At 38.1% G+C, this 23,110-nt stretch overlaps 1 protein-coding gene across 1 annotated transcript in view; it reads right to left on the bottom strand.

Moving 5' to 3' along the window:
• LOC131060563 (uncharacterized) overlaps window positions 1-23,110 on the bottom strand; it is a 116,229-nt gene that overhangs the window by 34,361 nt on the left and 58,758 nt on the right. The window contains exon 6 of the mRNA XM_057993831.2: window positions 22,960-23,076. Coding sequence (XP_057849814.1) covers window positions 22,960-23,076 — 117 coding nt within the window. The remainder of the gene's footprint in view (window positions 1-22,959; window positions 23,077-23,110) is intronic.

Below are 23,110 nucleotides of genomic sequence, written 5' to 3' on the forward strand. Positions count from 1 at the left end.
AAGCTTTCAGGCAATTGAATGTAAGTCCCCTTGTGAATCCAACATAATCACATCACACCAACAAAGCTTATCCACACGTAGAGACCCTACATACCAGAACCTTGGAGTTATTTCGATTGATCGTTAGGCAAATCTTCAGCATACAAATAACTTTGTTCAAGAGAGGATAAGATACCTTGGTATTTTATTCAATGTTCGCATGTGCATAAAAAACACATCAACAAAAGGTGCATATGTTAACATAGACAACCCCATGCAAGAATTCCCAAGATGTTGAATAAGGCAGATGAGCTAAAACGGAAGCCTCAACCAGAGGAACAAAGACCTGAGCTAAAACGGAAGCCTCAACCAGAGGAACAAAGACCTGAATACCAGCCAAGGACATAAAATCAAGACAGCATATATGGACATAAAATCAAAACCGCAAACTTTGATATAAATGAATGAGAGGAACTGATAAAACCAATCTACCCATTTTAAAATGACTTATCCATCTGCTTCAAAATCCTCACATGGAATTGCCCCTCCAATTTTCATGCTAAGTACATTACAAAAGTGTCATTCACCCTTCTACAGTGCTTGAAAGATTCCTAGCACTTCAATTGAGGGTGATGTTTGTAAATTTAATGGGTCTCTAAGGTTCCTTCTTTTGTCAATCTTGCAAATAATCTCCTATGTTACCCCGAGTTTCCAGGACAGGGAGGGCAGGGGACAATGGGACAAGTTTTTGGGATGGCGGGGGGACGACAAAGGGCACAGCTATATAAATATAGGGAGAATTTTAAATATATAGGGAAATTTTAAATGTTCATATGAAAAATAGATAAAGCATGTATGTATACATTATATTCATATGAAAACATGGATAAAGCAAGTATATGTACATTGTAGAACCTTTACATACCACATTTGTGTTCAGAATTCATTGTCAATGCTCAATATGCATTCATAATTCAGAATTCATTGTCAATACTCAATATGCATTCATAATTGAAAATTCATTGCCAATATGCCAACACTTGTTTGCATGTAGTTCATTGTTTCTTTCTGGTTGGAGGATATTTTGATAATCTCCCATTACTATTATGACCATAGTTGAACTACTTGCCAAAACCAAAAACTCGCCAAGGCACAAAAAAAAACTCAACAAAAAACTCGAGAACTTAAATAATTGCTTAAATTTAATTAGAAATGCGTATTTTTTGCAAAATTCAATGAGAAGATGCATCCAATGAGTCAATAAATGAGAACACAAAAGAAACAAGCTGAGTCTAGATATGTTTAAACCCAAAGTAAGTACAAAATCGCATCCTCATGAGGAATGTTGATGGCTGGAAGCAAAATAGTAAATAGTTTTTGTAAAACTAAAAGTAAATACATCATTAAAATTGCATCTTCCTCTTCCCAACTCTAGTAAAAACTAGGGGAGAGGTAGAACTAGAGGGTCTTGTCCTAGTACTCTATTGTGCGCGTGACTATGCCTCCTCGCTCAGTATGTCTGGTTCACGTTGTGGCTCGTCCTCAATCCTTGATGTAGCTTTGCCTCTAGCTTCTCCTGGCACTGGCAATGACTCCTTATCCTCCTCAATCTCATCTAGTGTGAAACCAAATCCACCCCCCTCCTCCATAACCTGCCTCTCCAATCATTGATGTCATCCTCTGTAAACAATGGAGGTTGCTCCAATGTCCAATCACTATATGGATCTATATCATCCAAATCAATTGGACCAACTAGTGCTTCCTCTACCTTCCTTATGCGCAACCGAAGATTATATTGCGCAAACACAAGGTCATTACGACGCTTTTGAGCTAACTTGCTCCTCTTCTTTGTGCGGATGGCCTCAAACAAGCTCCAATTGCGCTCACAACTGGATGAACTACAAGGCTGATATAAGATTCTAAGGGTAATTTTTTTGAGATTTGGGGTATTTCCACCCCAACTTTGCCACCAAGCATTTGCAAAATAAAATATTGAAAAGTTAGAAAACAAAGTGAAAAGCGAAAACATATTTTATCAATTTATCAATTACTTTAGACCCCAATATCCAAATGGCAAATGTTATACCTGGGGTTTGAGTGGTTCTTCCTCTCCTGGCCACCTCTGAAGAGAATAGCTTACCCCTTGCTTCCTCATAATTTTGGAGTTCGGGCACAACGAGGTCTCTCACCTCAACATCAAGTATCATCCTCTGCATGTAGTGAGGCCCTCCGTGACCTCTCCATTAGGATCTAAGTAAGAATCCCCGAACTAAAAACGAGGGTTGAGGAAGTACCCGGCTACATGAATGGGTTGGTGGAGTTGATTGTTCCACCTCTTATCAATAGTTTCCCAGATGGAATCAAATTTGAGTCTATCCCCCTTGTAGTAATATTTGATAGACTCCTTGGCCCCATCCATGGCCTCGTAAACATACCCCATTGGGGTTTGATCCCCATCTACCAAGCGGAGAACTCTAACCAAGGGCTCCGACACCTAAAATAGAAAAATACAAATTACAAAAAGATTAATTATTGAAGTTACAAATTAATAATGAGAGACTTTAATCAAAAATAATTAAATATTCAAGTTTTGAAGTTACCTTCACAATCTCTACAGCCTTTTGTGCAAAATAGTTGTCAAAGACTATGCATGCAACACCCTCTCCATAAGGATTCTTTGAATAAGGTGATTCTAACCATGTTTGACTCACAAACATTTGTTTCAAAGAAGTCAATGCACCAAGAATTCTTTGCAACATCAAGAAAATCGTTGCAAACCTTGTGACACCTGCTCTTACCAAATCTCTCCCTTAGGTGTGCTCTCTCATCAAATGAAGAACCCAAGGGTGATTGTAGATATATTTTGTGATCCTCCTTGCATCTTCCACAACTGGAGTCTCCCAATCAAGTTTTCCTATGTCCTCCAAAAGAAGGTCAAGGACATGTGCTACACAAGGTGTCCAAAAAAGAGTGGGGTGCCTATCTTGGAGGATTCTCCCTGCTGCCACATATGTTGCTGCATTATCTGTGATTATTTGCACTACATTCTCAACACCCACCTCCATGACAATTTGCTCCAACATTAGAGCCAAAGTTTCAGCATTTTTCACCTTGTTGGAGGCATCCACCGATTTCAAGAGCACCACATTGTTCTTGCAAGCAACCAAAAAATTAATTATGGTGCAGTTTTTGCCATCTGTCCACCCATCGGAAAGAATAGTGCAGCCATATTTTCTCCATTCTTTTCTTTGGTCCTCCACCACTTCTTTTGCCCTATCAACTGCATTTGTGAGCAACCTACAAGAACAAAGTGAAATTAGATCTTAGTACACAATTTTGATTTAATAAACAAAAAAAACATTTAGAAATGAAATCAAGTGGACTATTTACTAACCTCCCACCCAAGTCCCTGCGAGAAGGGGCCTTGTATCCTTTTCCTAAAGGTGTCGATGCAGTAACCAAATTAAGCCAATAAGGATTATCTGCCACATTGAATGGGATGTTGTTGAAGTACCCAAAACCGGCACATGCAATGTCTGTTTTCTCATGTGCCTCCTGTTGTGACCTTTTCACACATCACCCCATTGCAAATGGAGACCCTCCCTTTTTCCTGCTTTCTAGGGTTTTTGTTAGTCCCTTGTGACCTCTTGCATCAAGTTTGTCAATTTTGAACGACCTGAGTTTTGAACATTATGAGTCAGTGTGTGCAAGCCATGGTTAGAACAAAATCTAGACATCGTCATTGTGTCTAGAAAGCCCAAAGAACGAAGATCGCAATTGATTTGAGCTAATTTGGACAACTTTCTATTTATAGAATAGTTTTGCTTTTTGCTTTTTCCTATTTTTTAGGAAGTTTTGTTTTTGACATTTTGAGCACGATCCTCGAAATGGCTTTTTTAGAAAAAAATTCCTATTTTTTAGGGAACCTTGCTTTTTCTATTTTTCAGAAAGTGGATCTAGGGTTTGCACTATTCACACTGAGATGCACTGAAATGATTGACAAATTCCTCCTAAAATCCAAGTTTTGACCCAAAAAGCTAATCTCCTAAATTTTAGGGATCCCGAGGAATTCAGTGAATGATTGAAGCGCAGTTTTCAAATTTCACGGCGATCCGGTAAAAATTGCACAAGTTTTGATCATGTGGTTCCTGAAGTTCATAAAGTTCGCCCTCCTGATGTTGATCAAGTCCGCCCTTGGTCAAGGTTGTGGAATCCATGAAGTCCGTCTTGAACATGATGAAGGGGTTCCTAACAATGATGAAGTTTGCCCTTGGTTAAGGATGTGGTTCCTGAGATCCACCAAGTCCGCCTTGAACATGATGAAGGGGTTCCTGACAATGATGAAGTCCGCCCTTGGTTAAGGATGTGGTTCCTGAAATCCACCAAGTCTGCCTTGGAAAAGGTGAGGTGGGTCATCAACTTGAAGAGGTCCACCCTACCATGAAGTTAAAGGTGCAAGCAAATGTTGAAGTCCGCCCTAAGTAAAGAGCATCAAACTTGATAAAGTCCGCCTTAAATAAGAGGCTAGGTACCATGGAAGTAAGCAAGTCCGCCCTCCAAAGGGTCATACATCAGGCCAAGTCCGCCCTATAGATGATGGGGAAAGAGCATAAGTTTAGCAAAGTTTGCCCTTGGTCAAGGTTGTGGTTTCGGAAGTCTAGCAAAGTCCGCCCTAGCAAGGAGAATCAAAACAAAGAAGTCTGCCCTCATGAGATAATTGCTAAATTTGAAAACAAAGGAATATTCCAAGATGAGGTCAACAAGATTTGAAGAAGAAGTTCGAACTAAGACCAAAATAGAAAGTTTTTGGATTTGAAGATTTGAAGATCCAATTCGAATTATGGACTGAAAATGAATTTGGAAACTTGCATTCGAAAGACAAGATGAAGTTCTAACTTGCTTAAGCGATGACAAGTTCACTGAAGCCCAAATTAGAAACATTATTTGCAGATTCGAAGGACTGGGGATGAAATAGAAACAAATTTTGGAAGATTTACTGAGTTTCTAAATGAAGAATTCGAACTCCAATACAAATGCCTTTCATTCTTTCATTTCCTCATATGAAGTTCGAACTTTCAAGAGCAAGTTGAGAGACTTTTTGAGAGAAGTTTTCGGAAGGGGAAGGGCATTTTGAGAGAATTTTTAAGAGTTTTTGCAGGTTGGAAGTGATTTCAAGAAGGATTTCAGGTATAAGTCTGAGATTTTCAACCATTTTTCACAAGTTTGCACACAGATTTTGGAGGGACCTTGACTGTTTGGAAGACAAATTCATTAATTTTCTGATTAACATCTGATTTTTCATCCTCCAAGCAGCTTCTTTTCTCATTCTTCTTCTTTCTTCGGAGGTGAAAATTAGTTTTGAAGGCAGGGTATTGGGTTTTGAACCCAAGTTTTCCCTCAAAGTTTAAGGAGAAAGAATAAATTTAGCAGATTTCCCTTTCTTTCTTTCTCATTTTCTGCCTTTAAACAAGTTAGAATAAATTCCAAGGAGTTTAAATGAACTTAAATTTTTCCAAATTCTGATTTTGAAGTTAAAATCAGACTATAAACTCCTTGAGTTTGATGATTTTCAAGGGATTTTCTTAGGATTTTCAGAATATCAAAGTATTTGAAAATCCAATTTTCAAGGCTAATTGTTGAGAAGAGAGTAAACTATAAATTACTTAGCCTCCAAACTCTGAAATTGCACCCAAAATGCAGATTATAACTTTAGTTTATTTGTTTCTTGTGCAGATTTAGATGACCTTCGAAGCGGGGACATCACGCAAAATGAAGTTTCTAGTAGACAAAGATTCCCCTCCGGAATCGAAGATGAATTCTAAATGGAAGCAAGTTGGTGACACAAACTGGTCACATGGACCTCCGGGAATTTAAGATGGGCACAAGTGCTCAACTACATACCGCAATCGCACGAAGGATGATGAACAATGGAATCGTACAAGCTGTTGGTTTCCTTCCAGCGATGCAGTGTACTGAGTTAGTAGCAGAATGCCCCAAGCATTACAACCCAGCAAGTAGAGAAATAGTAGCTCTTGACGGCAAAATCCTGGCAAACATCGGAGAAGTGGCAATCAGAGAGGCATTCTGTATCCCAGAGTACCACAAAATTGTTTACATAACCAGGGATGAGGCGACACAATTGTACAAGGATCACATAGAGGAATATGAAGCTAACATCAACCATCATTGGTTGGAAAAGCCAAGGAAAGGAAGTTCTAAAATACCCAAACTCCTTGTACAGGCATACTTCAAGGAAGATTATGGAGACCTCATCGTCCTCTTGAACAGGGTTATGGGAAGCCAGCAGGGTGCTCCTTTTAAACCATGGATGTACTACTTTATCCATGAGGTCACCGTTGGAGTGAAGATGATTAATTGGGCAAGGATCATTAGTGATAACCTTGATGATCAATTGAGAAATTTGGAAAAGAATAGGACTTTCTACATGAGTTCCTACTTGTTCTATTATTTGGCCAAAACATATAGGTACAAAGGTCTTGTATGTAGAGGCGCTGTCGGGAACAAGGAGAACCAGTTTCATGTTTATGACTACCATCCCCAGCTGCACTTAGAAGAAAATTTCCACCTGAAGAGAGTTAACGATGCATCCCTGATGCATATCACTAGAACCCTTCAGGAAGGCATCCATCAGCGACTTTGTCAAGAGTCAGTGGACTTCATTAGTAGATTTGGATATTGGTTTATCCAGTACCCCAAGTTCACATATCTGAGAATTCAAGGATTATCAGGACAGCCATACAAATTGCCTATGTTTCCCACGAACGGGAAAAATTTATGAGTGTCAAGAGGAAGAACCAGAAGCCAGGAGCATCTTCGCTTACTATTGGGAATGGGTTAGAAACATGTCCTTCATCCCAAGTTGCTGCATTTGCTTATAAGGATATTCAGTGGTACCCATTTTTCCAGTACCAAGCAATGAGTCATTTTGACCCTTTTCATAAAATGGGGAAAGTAAATGAAGTGAAATTCGAGCATAGGCCAAACTTAGAAGATTATTGGGCCAACATTGTTGACAGCTTCAACATAAAGAGGTTGTGGTCTAGAATTCCACTAAATTTAATCAAAGTTTCTGAAGTATTCTGGGTAGCGGACCAGCTTGAGGAGCACAATGAGTATGAGCAACCGCACTATATCGTCTTGAAAAACGAGCCCCTTGCCCCTATTGATTGGTCACAGGTTGAGAGGTCTAACCTTGGAGATCTTATGAGGCCAGTAATTGAATTTTCCAAATGGTGGGCAGCTCAAAAGACAAAGGACCTTAAGGCGAAGAATGTAACTTTCACATATGATCTTATGGGAACAAATGAATCTATGTCTTCGAATCATGGTGTAACGTCCAGTGGCCACAGGAACCTCAAAAGTGTGGGATCGAGGAAAAGAAAAGGGCCCACTGAAAATTCATTGAGGGCAAAAGGAAAGAAGGTCGCTGGAGAGGTATATGTAGGCAGACCACGGCAGTCAAGAGAAGGTCACTCGACCATAAGTGCTTCCTCTACCACACCACTGAGAGTGATAATTGATGAGCAAGAGCAAGATGTTGAGATAGAAGAACAAGAAATGAGAGTTCCTACTCTTGTCATTGAGGAAATCACGAAGGAACCAGTTTGGTTCCCATTTCAGGAGCCAGGACAAGAACCCAAAGTGGCTAAGGTTATCGAAGTTGAGAACTTGGAGCAGCCAAGAGAATTCTTGGACGGCATAGTCACTGGACCGAAGGAGGTAGAAGGTAATTTTGATGAGAGTTGCATGGAGCACTCAACCAATCAGGTAGAAGGTAATTTTGATGAGAGTTGCATGGAGCACTCAACCATTCCTGATTGGTTGAGAGAAAGAATGAAAGCCAAAGTTCCTGAGGAGGTGCACCATATAGATAATATAGCTGAAATTTGGCTGAGTTAGATAAATCCAACAAGATGAAGCCACCCAAGCCAGCCAAGAGATTCTCCTTGATTCAGAGAGATAGTGCAGGATGCAGGACAATTCAGGTAGCAGTACCTAAGGCAGGGAAGACCCAGAATGACATCACTCTTGAGGATTATGTGATTACTACCGTGAACTTGGGTAAGCCTACTAAGGCCTAAGAGGTCCAGGATTTTGATGACTCTTACAACACTCTCAAGGCGAGATTGAACAAAGAAGTTGAAAAGAGGAAGAAAGTCGAAGTTGAAAATGAACAGTGGAAGAAGTATGTTCAGCATTTGACAAAACCTATAGATTGGGAGGTACCTGTTGCTCCGCCCATACCTCTTCCGCAAGAATCATTAAAGGATTAGGAGGACATGAAGACAACTTTCAAAGAAGCTAAAGGATGGATTGTCGATGCGTCAGAACGTGCTGACATACTCATTGAGAACCTGATATCAGCACATGACTCCACATCTTCCTTATTGAGCAGAATTCAAGACATAGTTGAAGCTTGGGAAGATATTGAGAATACTCAGAGTAGAATCATTCCATATCTAGACTTTCTCAACAGGATCTTATAGACAGAAAAGTCATCCAACCCGGTGACCTATATGATTTCAGCACTTGGTACTTTGCTTTGATTACAAGGGTTGAATCTTTGAAAAAATCTGAGGCTAAGTGTTCAAAGATTGAAAAGACCATCAGAGATATTCAAGACAAGGTCTTCTTTGTGGCAGCTAAGATATTGCACCAGGATGAGGTGCAAGAAAAGCATCTACGTGCAAAGAATTTGAGGGCCAAAGTTTTAGGGCCGATTCTCAGGAAGGATCTCTCCAGAATTTCGAGCTTCATACCCATAGATGAAAATTTCCTAGCACAAGTAACCGACTAGGAAGATACTCTCGCCACCTGTACTGATGATGTGGACATGGTCGACTTCCAAATTAGCAACTTGCCAAGTATCACCATAGAGGAGGTGCGACTTCTTGTTTCCAGGTACATCGAATCTACAAAATGGGAGACTGGACACTCACCTCAGTGAGAATAGCAGTTGTGCCACTTGTCTCCTTATTCATTTTAACTGTTAGAGTTTGAGAAAACCCTAATTAGGGTTTTGAACTTTTAATCTGAGCCCTCGATCATTGTTCGATCTCAGCTGTTCATAATTTCTAGACTATTATAAAGGTTGCATCCTCTCATTTGGAGAGTGTGAGGTTTTGAAATATTGTTGCATGAAGGTCATTTTTCAAATAATATATTACATGTGTGTTGTCTCTTAAGGCTTTGCAATCCCTATTGTTTGAGTGATTAAGCAAGGTTTTCAATTTCTTCAACACATTAGTTAGAATTTATTTTAGGCTGTTAGATGAATGAAAGATCTAATAAGTATTGGTTTATGGTGCATCTCTGCTCATACTTTTGGTGAATGGATGATTTTCATTCACTGTGCAAAGTTAGTCTGAGCTTTCCATTTTGTGTATGCTTAAACTTCCGATCATAAGCACATCCCTCGAAGATTGCATCCACTTTGTGTAGTTGTCTTAAGTGAGGCGAATCAAAGTGTGGTTTATTGAGTTCACTGAATCAATACCGTCTCTGGAATTCATAGGATTATAGTAGAATTCTCAACCTTTATCCCTTTTGTCCTTTTTTGTTTGAAAGTCTTAAACCTCGAAAATCCCAAAAAGAAAGAAAAAGAGAGCTTTAATTGACAAATTCATCTAAGTCCCAAAGTTGTTGACAATTCGTTCAAGCGTAAGTCCCTTTGTGTATTACCAGCAAATCACAACGCCCATTGAGCTTATCCACACATCAAGACCTGACTAAAGAAACCTTGGAATCGCCATATGATCTTCTAGCAATCTTAGTATAAGCGGTGATTTTTCAAGAGAGGATAAATTATCTTTGGGTACTTTATTCTAATGTTTGGTAGATGATAAAACAAACACCAACACCTCCCTATTCCATTTAGTTGCCTCTAATGATGGTTGTCCTTCAAGTGTGTTCTTGGGCACAAAATAATTCTCTATAGACTGTGTCACTGATGGTGATGCAACAGGTGCTCTACTAGAAGAAGCAGAAGTGGTGGCTGAGGTGGTGTTGGGTTTGTGGATATGTGGCCCTGTTGTGACGTATTCACACATCGCCCCATTGCAAATGGGGACCCCTACTTTTTTTGCTTTCTGGAGTTTGCTTTCTAGGTTTTTAGGGTTTTGTCTGTTAGCCTTTGCATTTTGAGTGTCGCCAGGGGGATCACTAGGATGGCAAGCTCTGCTTGAGCTAGGGGGAGTCAGCAGGTGCTCCAGGTTAGGGTTTCTTTGAAAGTCTCCCTTAGGCCTAGTTTTGCTTTTGTTGCTAATAGTGTCTTGTTTGAGTTTCAGGAGGTCAATGAAGCTTGGTGAGTGAATATCATCTTTGAAGATTTGAGTTAGGTCAAATTGGTGAGTGATGAAGTCTAGAATGTCATCCTGATCTTCAAATGTCCTAAAATTTGGCTGTCTGGAATGTCATCCTGATCCTGAAATTTGACTGTCTGGAAAATTGAAGAATCCTCCAAAAACTAGATTTTGCATTATAACTCTTGGAGGTCCGAAACCACTCTCAAACATCCTGACAGTATATATGGAATATAACTTAAAGTATAAGAAAGAAGAAAGATATAAGGAAATGTCACTTATACTTGGACTGGAGGATATAAGGAAATGCTAACTTGGACTAGAGGATGACCAAGAGAGGCCTAATAAGTTATAACCAAGCCAAAGAAGGCAGGAAAAAGGTGAAAATGAGCCTAAAATGAGAATTTCGCTCCTGACCCTTCCAAAGGGTCCAAAGCGAAATTCACTTTTCCTCTATTTTGCTCTTTGATATGGCCAAGTTTTGGATTTTTGAGACATGGTTCAGGAGGCTTTAACGAATATTTGCCTTTGAGAAGAGGTTTGAGGAGATGAAGTGGTAGAAATCAACCCAAAAGGAGAATTTCACTCCCGACTCTTCCAAAGGGTCCTGAGCGAAATTCCCTATAGGTCCTGTCCTTGGCCTAGGTCCAGAGCGAAATCCTCAGTTTGACCCCCTATCTTGCCTAAAATGATGAAAACAACCTTGTTTTGAGCTAAAAGGATGGCAAATGGATTTGATTATTGTGAGAAGAAGTGAGTTTGATCAAGCTCAAAGGCAAAGAGAAGCAATGGAGTGTGAAATCAACCTTAGTCAAGAAGTTCGCTCCTGACCCTTCCAAAGGGTCTAGAGCAAAATTCCAAGAACACACCCATTTCTTCCTTGTTTGGACCAAGATCTTAGTTCCTTGGGAGTATTTGGAAGTAAATCAACATGTTTTGCCTTAGGAAGTGAATGAGGGCGAAGGGAATGAAGAATCAAGCCTCAATCTTAAATTTCGCTCCTGACCCTTCCAAAGGGTCTAGAGCGAAATTCCTAAAATCTACCTTTTCCTCTCAATTTTATGTCTAGCCAAGTGTGGATCAAGATTGAAGATGTCCTTAGGCATGGCCTTTGAGTTGCTTATGACCACCAAACATGAAGGAATTGAGCTAAAACTAGAATTTCGCTCCTAACCCTTCCAAAGGGTCCAGAGCGAAATTCTTAAAGGACACCTATTTTCCCTTGGAGATGGTCAAATCCTTGGTTTTTATGGCATAGATAGGTGTGGAGTGACGTGTCCTTGCCTTTTGAGGTGGTTTGGAATTGAAAGAATGAAGAAATGTGCTCAAAACTAGAATTTTGCTCCTGACCCTTCCAAAGGGTCCAGAGCTAAATTCCCAAAATCCCTCTTTTCCTTCCATTTTTGTGTCAAGCTAAGTGTGGATCAAGGTAGATTGAGCTTGGAAGGACCCCTAGGCATGCCTTTGAATTGATTGTGGCCACCAATGATCAAGATTTTGAGCTTTAACTAGGATTTTGCTCCTGACCCTTCCAAAGGGTCCAAAGCGAAATCTTAAATAGGTCCTATCCCTAGCCATGATTTTTAGCGAAATTCTCCTTTCTAGCCATTTTGAGGGTCAAGCAAGTGTTGCATGCATGGGAGAGGGATCCAAAGATGAGAGTCCAAGTATAGAGAGTGAAAAGGATAGACCTTGGTGAAGGAAAACAAGCAAGTCAAGAATTTCGCTCCTGACCCTTCCAAAGGGTCTAAAGCGAAATTCTCAATTTCACCTAATTTGCTCATGATGAAGGTCAAGTGATGGATTCCTAGGCTTTGGTGGAGAGAAGGCTAGCATATGCTTGTCTTGGAGACATTTTGGAGTGAAGAAATGATAGAATTTGAGCCAAGAATGCAAATTTCGCTCCTGACCCTTCCAGAGGGTCCAGAGCAAAATTCCTAAGTGGTCTAATATTTTGCCTAGGTCCTTGAGCAAAACCTATTCCTTGGCAATTTTGGAGGTTAATGAATTGATCTTGGTGAGGTAATGTTGAGAATGAGGTCTGATTGAGCAACTTTGTCAAAATTCGCTCCTGACCCTTCCAAAGGGTCCTGAGAGAAATTCTTATAGGGCCTGTCCCTGGGAAGGATTCTAAGGCAAATTTTATCTCGATGTCACCTTGTTAATAATTTAAGGTAAGAAATGCTATGAACAGGATAAATATATCATGTGTACTTGATTATCTTTTGGTTTGTGTTGCAGGTGAAAGAAAATCAGGCCAGGGCAAGGACGACCTATTCTAAGCCCATCATCATCAAGGACACTCCAAATGCATGGAGGAAGACTTCAAGTGTTCGAGAAAAGCATTGGGAGATTTCAAGTGTTCAAGGAATTGCAAGCTATCTCCAAAACCTTCACTTCGCCACACTAAGGAACCACAAGATGACAAAGAAAGGCTTTGCCAGCACTTCAAGGCGAGATATGCTACCGGAGGAAGAAGACTTGACCATAAGGAAGCCTTATCAAGCATAGGGGAGTCAAGGAAGTACATCATTCATCATGTCAAAAAAAGAGGAGGATCAACCAAGTCACAAGCGTTAGACAAGGTGGCATCCCAGTCATCATTCCTCCAATCGGATTGGTCCACCTCAGCATGACCAGATTCAGTGTACCTAACTCAACAGTAATGGCACAAACTTCGATGTACCTACCCCTGCTTCCTATTGGTCCACACTCATTAAATGTAATTTTCTCATTGGCTAAGGAAGTTTGTTATAACAAACCCTAATTAGGGTTTCTATCCTGTAATCCTAGCCATTGATTCTAAGTCAATCAGAGTCGTCAATTTGTAAAGGGCTCTCTATATAAAGCCTTGGCTCCTCATTTGTAAGGGTTGATAGTCGAGGAATAGTTAGAGATAGTCAATAATCAGTAATGGTAGTTCAAAAGCAATTAGCTTTTAGGGTAGAGTAGAAAGAGAAGGCAAAGATTGTTGTCAAGACATTGTTGCAAAAGACATGTAAACTTCATTGAAGAAATGGTGAATTCTATGTGTTGATTCGACAATTTGCATGGTCTCTATACTTCTCAAGTTTAATTTCATGTTATTAGATGAATGGAAAAAATTTGTATGATCAATGGTGAAATTTGTATATCCATACTACTAGCGGTTTGTTGATTGCAAACTTGTCTTTTGTAGTCAACTGGAATCATTCAACTTAAGCTTAACTTCAATTATTGTTTCTTCATTGATATGCATCAACCTAGCGGTGTCTATGCTTGTAGCGGTGATCTGAACATCATAAAGCTATCCTTAGAAGATTGCACTAACCTTGTGGAGATGATCCTAGCATGTCAAAGCAAGACTTAGTTAGAGTTTCATCAAAGATTATCCATTGCTCCTACATTCTGAGTGTTAGAATTAGATCCTTCTCCAACCCTTATCCTTTTTCCCTTTTTTAAAATCAAGGATCAGTAAAGACCCACATTCCAGTGGTATCCAAAGCAAATCAAACGCTTAGGTCATCAAATGTAAGTCCCCTTGTGATTCCAACAAAATCACATCATACTGCAAGAGCTTATCCACACGTAGAGAGCCTACATACCAAAACCTTGGAGTTACTCTAATTGATCCTTCGGCAAGATCTTCAGCAGTCGCGAAACTTTGTTCAAGAGAGGATAAGATACCTTGGTATTTTATTCTGCGTTCGCATGTGCATAAAAAACACATCAACAGGCCCACGACGAGAGCACACTATGCCCTGAAGTGCTTCTTCTTCTTCTTCAAGGTCAATTCAAGCACCTCGAGATTCAACTATGGCAGCTCTCATGGCTAGTTTTGCCCTCTCCCTTTGCAACTTTTTCTCTTCCCCAACTACAAGTACATTAACATCTCTTTTTATTTCTTTTGTGGCCCCAGGACATACCCTAGCATCATGCTTCTCAATGCCTGCAAGGTGGTATTTGAGGCAGTTTATGTCTCCATTTTCACATTTAATGCATATGACTGACCCAGGTTCCACTCCCTCATAGGCATACCTCCAAGTCATATCTCTAGCACCTTTAGGATGAGTGCAAATATATCCAAATGGGCATGGTTCTAGTGGCCAGTTATACTCTAAAGCTAAACCTGAACCTGAACCTGAACCTGAAGTTAAACCACCTATATTTGCCATTATAAATTAATGATTAACTGTTAACCTACACATAAAAAACGAAAAGACAAAGTTAATATTTTAGTTAAGAAAATTTAGTAAACTATCTAAATTGGTTTAAATAATTTTAGACATCATTCAAAGTTAAAAAATTTAAAAAAACTATTAGGGTTCGAATTTTTTTGAAAAACTAGAGATTCTTCAAAAAACTGTAAAAAAATCAACAAAAATTGTCAAAATGGTGTTAAATCTTGTTCCAATGAGTCTAAATCATTTTTGACTACTTAGGAATGATTTTCTATTCATCTAGATACAACAAAAAACAAATAAAATGTTTTAAAAAAACAGGGGAAAAAAAAAATCAAAAAACCTACATGGGAATCTGATTTTGCTTCAAAAACCACCTCAAATCCGCTTAGAATTGGAAAGAATCGATGGAAATCACTTTGCAAGTGTTTGGGAGAGCGTTTTTCCCCTTGCCAGCAAATTACAAAACACAAAATGATCAAATGACCTTTTTTATGTTTTTTTCTTATGTGCACAGGCGGCCGAGTTTTTAACACGGACTCGCCGAGGTTTTCGCAAAAACTCGATGAGTTTTCGACAAGTTTTTGCCAAAAACTCGGTGAGTGTAATGTCCCCTTCTCAGTGATATGCATTCAGTGGTCCATTCGCCTATTTCGGAGACCCGTAGACTATTTGGAAAGGAGAATTAGAGTTTCCAACTTTTGTGGAGTTTTGCACGAGCTTTTTAGGGTTTGTCAGGAGGGAATTCTTCAATTCTGCTTATGGTTTCCTTTTGGGTTTTCCATGAACTCCAGGGTAGCATAACATGCATTTGATTCTTTGGTGAAGTCAGAACTTACTATTTTTAGTAAGTTAGGATTTGGCTGTTTGGATGATGCAATTCTACTAAGCTTTCCAAGCTCTTTCTCTGGGTGCGAAGATTATGTTTTTCGGAGCAGTATTTCTTGACTTACTATTTTTAGTAAGTGGTTGTGTTGAGCATTTCTATTTTTAGCAGTCTCGGACAGGGTCCTAACTCTGCACAGTTTAGTGGTCTTCATCACACAGCTTCATCCTTGATTTTGGTATTAATCAGTATTGGAGTTATTAGTTATTTAACTAAATATTAATTCCTTATCCTAAGGTTTGATATTTAATTATTTTTATTACTGATTAATTGTGTTATAGGCAACTTAGGAAAAATATCTATCTGCCAGCAATATTGTTATTTTCCTAAGTCAGTGGCATTAAAAAGGTGGCGTTGAGAAAGATGAAATATTTCATGTTTATATTATTTTATATTGCAAAGTTGTCACCTAGGAAAAAGTTCGAACTTTGCCTAGGGAGTTTGGGAAAATTAACGCCATGTTTAGGGGAGGCTATGACATGAAATGAAATTGAATTTCAATGGTTTTGGGCGTCATTTGCATTTGAATTTCAAAGGGAAAAATCTATAAATACAGGTGCTTGGCCTCTCATTTGGTATCAAAAGAAAATATAATGTTATGTTGTCGGATTGATTCGAGACAATCTTCGAGGGTGAATACCTCCTAGGGCTCTTGACAGACTTCGAGTGTGAGACATCACTCCTAGTTGTCGTTGGATCTTCTAAATATGTGGTTTGTTTTCAGTGTGCATTTTCAGATTTCCAATGTGGTGTGGTTTTCAGTGTTGCTAGTTTTTGGTGTGGTTGTAGCACGTTTTAGTTCATAACTCTCAATTCGTGTGTCAGATCATTCTAGGTAGTGGCTCGTTATCTTCCAATGCCACGGGCGATCAAGTTTGTAAGTTTGTAAAGCTTAATGTTGAGTATTTAATTTTTAAATACAAATAGTACTTCTTTCCTAGCAGTAGTATGTTGGGCTGCCTGGGATGCGTGCATAAATTCATTTGGGGGTTTTGGGTGCAGTTTGTTGGTTCTAATCTCATTGCCTGTCCTGTATCTCTCATTTGCATCCGTTTGGGGGTCATTTCGTTGAGTGTGAATAGAGTTCTAAGCATTTTTGTGAGTTTCTAGGCTGCTGGTCTGTGTGTTTCCAGCGCATGGGTTGCATATCAAAATCTGAAAAATTGTTAGTTTGGACTGTTTCCTTGTGTGGAGTTGGTTTTAGAGTGTGTGGGTTCTTTGGAGTGTGTTTAGAGATGATTTGATTGTGCGGGGAGTGATTTAGAAGTTTCTGTGAGGATTTTAATGTAGCTGGTCTGTATTTCCAGCCTGTTGTTCATTCATATCAGATTTAGTTTTTTGGGGTTGAAACTGGTTTTCAAGTGTGCCTATGGGTGTGGTGTGAAGAGTCTTGGTAATAAGTTGCAGCTGTTAGTTTGGGTTTCGGCATTTGAATATCCATGATGAATCATATTGTAATGCTTGTTAGTAGTACTAACAGCAATTTATTTGAACTCTCTTAGTCCCACTGCATAAGTGGAAGAGGTTGGCCTTGCCGCCTAGTTTGGACAATGATTCTAGTAATTTTGTAATCCATGTTTGCATTGTAAAGCTGATTAGTAGTACTAACAGCTATATACTTGGATTGTTTTTCTTTGGCCCATTGCATAAGTGGAAGAGGCTAGCTTGCCGCCTTCTTATCTATTGTAACTATGTCCTCCTGTTGAATAAGCGGTTGAGTTGATTGTAATCTCATTTTCAGTCCTCCCGCTGAATAAGCGGTGGAATTGATTGCTATTTCATTTCTAGTCCTCCCGCTGCGTAAGCGGTAGAGTGATTGTTCTTCAGTTTCTTGCATCATCCTTGGCTAGTTTACCGCCAAGTGATTTTTAATATTCTCCATATCCCGCTGAAAAGTGGAAGGGGCTAGCTTGTCGCCCAAGCATTGTATTATTTCCAGTTATTTGAAGCTAACGATCCCCTCAACACCGTATGCTCTCACCTTCCCATATTGGGCACTTGGTGATCAAAAAGTGGAAGGGTTACAATTTCAGCATTATTGTATCTTCATTTCCTAACCTTAACAGGTTCTTGTTGTGATTGTAACTAGAAATAAATTGAAAAAAATTGTGGGGATATTGCAGTGAGTCACTCGCCGAGTCAAAACTCGCAAGTCAATGGCATAAAAACACCATTACAACCGCATCTTTATACACTATAAAGTTTTGGGTGTTTGTGAAATTCATTACCAAGTTGTTATTCATATTTTTGAGTGCTTTTGGCTATGATTCAGACCTGTTTACCTTTCAAATCAATGAAAAGTCCAATATTGCAGACCTGTAACCACTTTTTTACGCACTACCAAGTTCTAAGTGTTTGTGAAATTTATTACCAGGTTGCTGCTCATTATTTCTAAGTGCTTTTGGAAGTGAGTCAGACATGTTTACCCGTCATATTAGTGAAAATCCAGTTTTACAGACCTATGATTAAAATTTAAAAATATTTTCTTCGAGCATTCGAGTCTTTTTTTTTAAAATGTGTTGGGAAAAGGGGGATGGCTGGTCGTCCCCGGGATGGTTAGGGGGCGTCACGGACGTCCCCAACCATATTGGGGACCGAGGGACGTCCCCTTTTAGAATCACTATTGTCCCCAAGTTTCCAAGACATTTCCCACAGATTTTGCAATTTTGGGGAAGGCGGGGGATGTCTCCTGGCCGTTCCCAAGTCTCTGAAATGTCCCCAGTATGGGGACGAGGGATTTTAGCCCGGGGATGTGTCCCCGTGTAACGTAGATAATCTCACTCTCACCATGTTATAAATAAGAAATGAAACTTCCAGCATTTTGTAGCTCAAAAATTTGCTTGCAAATATAGTTACATCAACAAGCCCCAATTCAAAAATTGCTTCCCTTCATATAGATAGCATTCATTAATTAGAACATCCATGGCTTGAATTTCCCAACTTATTCTTGCCCTATCACTTGGTTGAGGGCAGTTATCATGATGGCTAAATCCTCCTTGAACTCATTCCTACACATGATCTTGTAAAGCCTTTTGATGGTCCTCCTCCCTCTGAACCAATATTTGTCAATTTAATTTTGGCATTCATATTTGTGGTCACTCCACATGCCTTCACATTGTCCACAATCGACTTCTTCATTTGGCAATAAGCCAAAAGCTTCATTAAGGAAATTTGGGCTAAATTTACCTATATGAAATTTTCTGTACCTATATGAAATTTTTTGTATCGAGTCATTTTAAGTCAAATGTACATCTTTCTTGGTTGAATGAGTCTTGATCAAATCCATGTTTTCCATGTTTGTGAATGTCATGTTTCTCAAGCTTTGATCAATGTCAATACATGGCCAATTGGATTTGATTTCCAACACATCAGATGAGAGGCAAAAAAGAGATTGTATGCAAAAGAAAGGCCAAAAATGGTCAAGTCATGGGAAAAATGGACACCTAGTGTATCAGAGTGCTTCTCTCCGAAGGATGGACACTTTATAGGTGTTTCAAGTAATAAAAAATGAATAGTGAATTGGAGTCCTCTTCATTCAGTGTCCAATTTTAAGTGAACTTTAAGTAAAAAATGGGCACTCCTAGCCATAAGTTGTACAATGTCAAATTAAAATTAGAATACGTGAAACTAGAACAGGCACTCCTTTCATAACTTGTACGATGTCAACATGAAACTAGAACAAAACAATGAATTAAGTGACCCTTGAAGTGCTTCTAGTCACAAATTGCCCAATTTCAACTTAAAAACATAACAAAAAGTGCCCAACTAATGTAATCGAACACTCATCTTCACTAAGCAAGCAAAATCAAGTGAAAATTAAAACAAAATGTGGACATGCAGTGTTTTGGAAAACTTCTCATAAAGAAATATCCAGCTTAAGTGAAAATCAAAACATAAAAAGTGCCCACCTAGACCACTAGAGCATTCCTCTTTACCAAATGAGCAAAGTCAAGAGAAAATTACAATAAAAAGTGGACATCTAGAACAAAGGAGCCCTCCTCTCCATTAGATTTCCAACTTAAGTTAAAATTTTGAAACACAAAAAGTGCTTGTCTAGACCATGAGCACACTCCTCTCCATTGAGTGGGCTTTTTATAATGAAAAGTAAAAATGTAGAGTCTTTATATTGGAACACCATTCCCCAAAGGAGATCCAAGTGTTGTCAAATGCAAAAAAGGACTAAGCGACCATTGGAGTCTTCTTCAGGGAGTGAACAAGTTTTAGACAAGGAGAAAACAGCAAGCAATTGAAAGGCTAAATCTGACCTTAAAGATCAAAAATTGAAAAGCTTCCTCCATAAAAGCTTTTGAACTTTGCTCTTCACTAATTCATTCTCTCCAAGCTCCATTAAAGACTATTTTTGTTCACTTTCAGTAGGGTTTTCAGTGAATTTATGGCAAGTTTTCAAGTGTTTCAAAAGGATTCAGTGACAGCACATCATTTACTCTCCATTTCCAACATCTGCAATATGTTTCCAGCAATTACATATACAGCAGCTTGACAAGATACTAAATGTCTTATCCATTCCTTCAGTCTTCATAGCACTTCAAGGTCATTGGTATGATTTTAACCAAAGTTGATCAAGTGGAGATTGTCATCGAACAAATGATAGATTGTCAGGGTTTCATCTATGACAAGACCTAGGGTTTCATGACACAGAAGAAGTCAGATTCAATTCACCAACATTGTTTGGTGAGTTGTCAATGGTCGTTAGGGTTTCAAAGTTTCTTATTATGATCGTTACCATAATCACAAAGAAGGAGCTGCATCAAGATCTTTGAAGGTATCATTCACCATCAGACTGGCTATTTTAGTTGATAACTATTATTGGAGGAGAGTTAATTTAAGATGACCTTCTAAAAGGTTTATCTATGAACAGGATATATTTAATCGAGCGTATTAGAAACATTCTTATTTTAGATCATGTACTTTAAGCTTGCTTCAATTACAAGCAAACCATTTTTAGTGTAGGAACTTGAGTATACTTTTTATTTATTTTATTTAAATTGCATGTAAATATTGTAAACATATTATAAAACAATGCTATTAACACTTAGATTAAAATGAAAAAGGTAATTAAATATGCCTACCAACTGTTGGAATTGATATTCATGCTCCTTGTTTTGCCTTATGTGTTGATTTGGTACATTGAATAGAAATTAGTGATTGTTACAGGCTTTGGATTGCATTTTTCACTAATGTGCGTGTTGAAGTTTTGTATGCAATTTCTATAATTCAATTTATCAAGCCTTGTCTATCATATTCAATCAATTCAATTTTTGTATTTTATTTGTTCTTTTTTGTCTTTACTTTTAACCAAAAAGACTAAGTGTATATTAGAAATCATAGATTAGGTCATTCGTGTTGGTCAAAGAGATATTGAATCTCTTGGTAGTATGTAGAAGTGTTGATTAGCCTTGTGCCCATACCCAAGAACAAAAAGATGGGTCTTTTCTTTAATTTTGCATGCCAAGAACCCTAATATTCTCTTGTGCATATTGCAAAAGCTAAAGTCCTCCATCACAAGTTCTAGGTTTATTATTATTTTAACATTTTGTTACAAGAGAGTTTCCCCTTGTAATCCAAAGATAAGTTTTACCTTAAATGTTATGTTTTGTGTTATCCTAAGAGGGGTAAATCAAAACACTAACATCACCCATCTTGATTTTTCTCATGATTTGCATAGTAATGCTCGACATAGGAGACCAGGAGCTCCTAGCTTTGCATTGTAATTGGGAAGGTAGCAATTTTTAATGTTAATTGCCTCTTTTCTTCAGACATTTTTTTTTTTGGCCCTTTTTTGGATTTTTGGTGAAAATGACATGAGAGGCTCAAAAGCACAATAAAAACTGTTCTTTTGGGGCTTCTATGCCACATTTGCAAGTTTGAACATTTTTTGCTAAAATGACTTCTAAGTGACAAAAAGTGGCATGAATACCAAAACCACCCTTTTTCCATCTCCTTCATTTTTTTAAAATTTTTAATTTTTTACACACATTTTTTGATATCTAAGTTAGAATCACTTTCTTTCCATCTCCATGTCATTTCTGCACTTTTTTTATTAAAAAAAAAGACAATTGAGGCTCAAAATTGATGCTTTTTTGGGGCATTAATGAAAAAAAAAATGGAATGAGAGGCTCAAAATCACAACAAAAATTATGGTTTTTGAGCATTTCTATCATTTTTGCACTTTTTCATTTTTCATTTTTTTTGCAACGATGACATAATGTTTAATTCAATGCATTAAAAAGTCTTTATTGTTTCTATACATGAATCAATGAACATTAAACATTAAAATTGATACATTATATAAATATATAAACTTGAATCTTGATATCATGTACAACCAAACTTGAAAGGCTCCTTGGGTTTCAAAGATGACAAAGGTGAGGTTAAATAGCACCCAGGTGCCACTTGTTCACTATATTGAGCTAAAACCCCAATAGACAAAGTGAGCAAGGATTGATGGATTTCTTGAGATTGCAGCTTCTAGTTAAAAATCATGTATGGGACAGGTGTAGAACAAGAAAAAAAAGAAAATTATATCAATGTTCACGATTGACCAAACCAGGTCAATATACTTGAAAGTACAACAAATTATAAGCCTCAAAAAATACTGAAAAAAGTTATGAGCATTAATGAAATAGTCTTTAGCTACCATATAGCTTTTCTTGTCTCCTACTTGAAAAAAAAAAAGTAGGAAACACGAAAATTTTAAAATGGAATGCCACCTCCATAAGGTAAAATCCATCTCATTACTATTCTGGAACACATTCTTTACACTAGACAAAGGAAATTGAAAAAGAAGTTAACGGTAGTATATCCCATCCAATGTATTGACCTTTCCTTAGAGAATGCTAAGTTCAATAGTCCAAAAGTACTTCTCCATGCAACACAAACTGCTTTGTGGAAAGCAACTCATAGAAAGGACACTGAGATGATATCCGAGAATTGTGTACACTTTCCAACTGAAGAATGGAAAGACTGATTCAAGCAACATGAAAATATCCCAATTCTGAATTAGAAATGTTAGCAAGAAGCTAAGATGCAGTAAGAACCATATGCTAATCTTAGAATAAAACAACAGAGCACATAATTTTAACATGTAAAGTTATCTATCATGCATGCAAAAAGCAACAAAGAACGAACTGGGATATAATAATCAATATCTTTTGTCTTAAAAGTACATTTTTTTTAAATAAATTTAAGCAGGAATCTTTGAAAAATAAATCTTCAACCTAGGACCATGTGATACTGCACTTAGAGGTTATTAACACCTGAGTTAGTACCCACATGTTCTCAAGAAACTCTTTGTTTTCCCATTTCCAGTCAAAAACTTAATTTACTATCATCTCAGATTAAAATTGATTGTCTTCTTCCAGATTTCAATCTTATTCTCCTCTGGCTTTTGAATAGTCTAGTCACTTCACAATTTCAGACTTTTGGTCTACAAAAATTAAAACATGTACACAGAGAGGACTTAGATTTTCAGAATTTTCCCATCCATAGTAACAAATTTCAAGGCCCGAACATGGAAAAAGACCCAATGTTTAGCATCATGTAAAGTTGCATCCAATGATCATGATAAGCACAAGCAAAGAAAATGACTTACTTGTTCCGAATGACAAGAGATTTTCTTAGTGTGTCAATAATATCATCTGTATTTGATCCACGGCCAACACATGCAAGCTTCAAAACTTGTTCCTCCTCTAGATCTAAGTTCGCTACTCTGTGAGTATAACATGTGTTATAGCAATGACATA

Source organism: Cryptomeria japonica, chromosome 8, assembly GCF_030272615.1.
Source record: "Cryptomeria japonica chromosome 8, Sugi_1.0, whole genome shotgun sequence".
NCBI classification, from domain to species: Eukaryota; Viridiplantae; Streptophyta; class Pinopsida; order Cupressales; family Cupressaceae; genus Cryptomeria; species Cryptomeria japonica.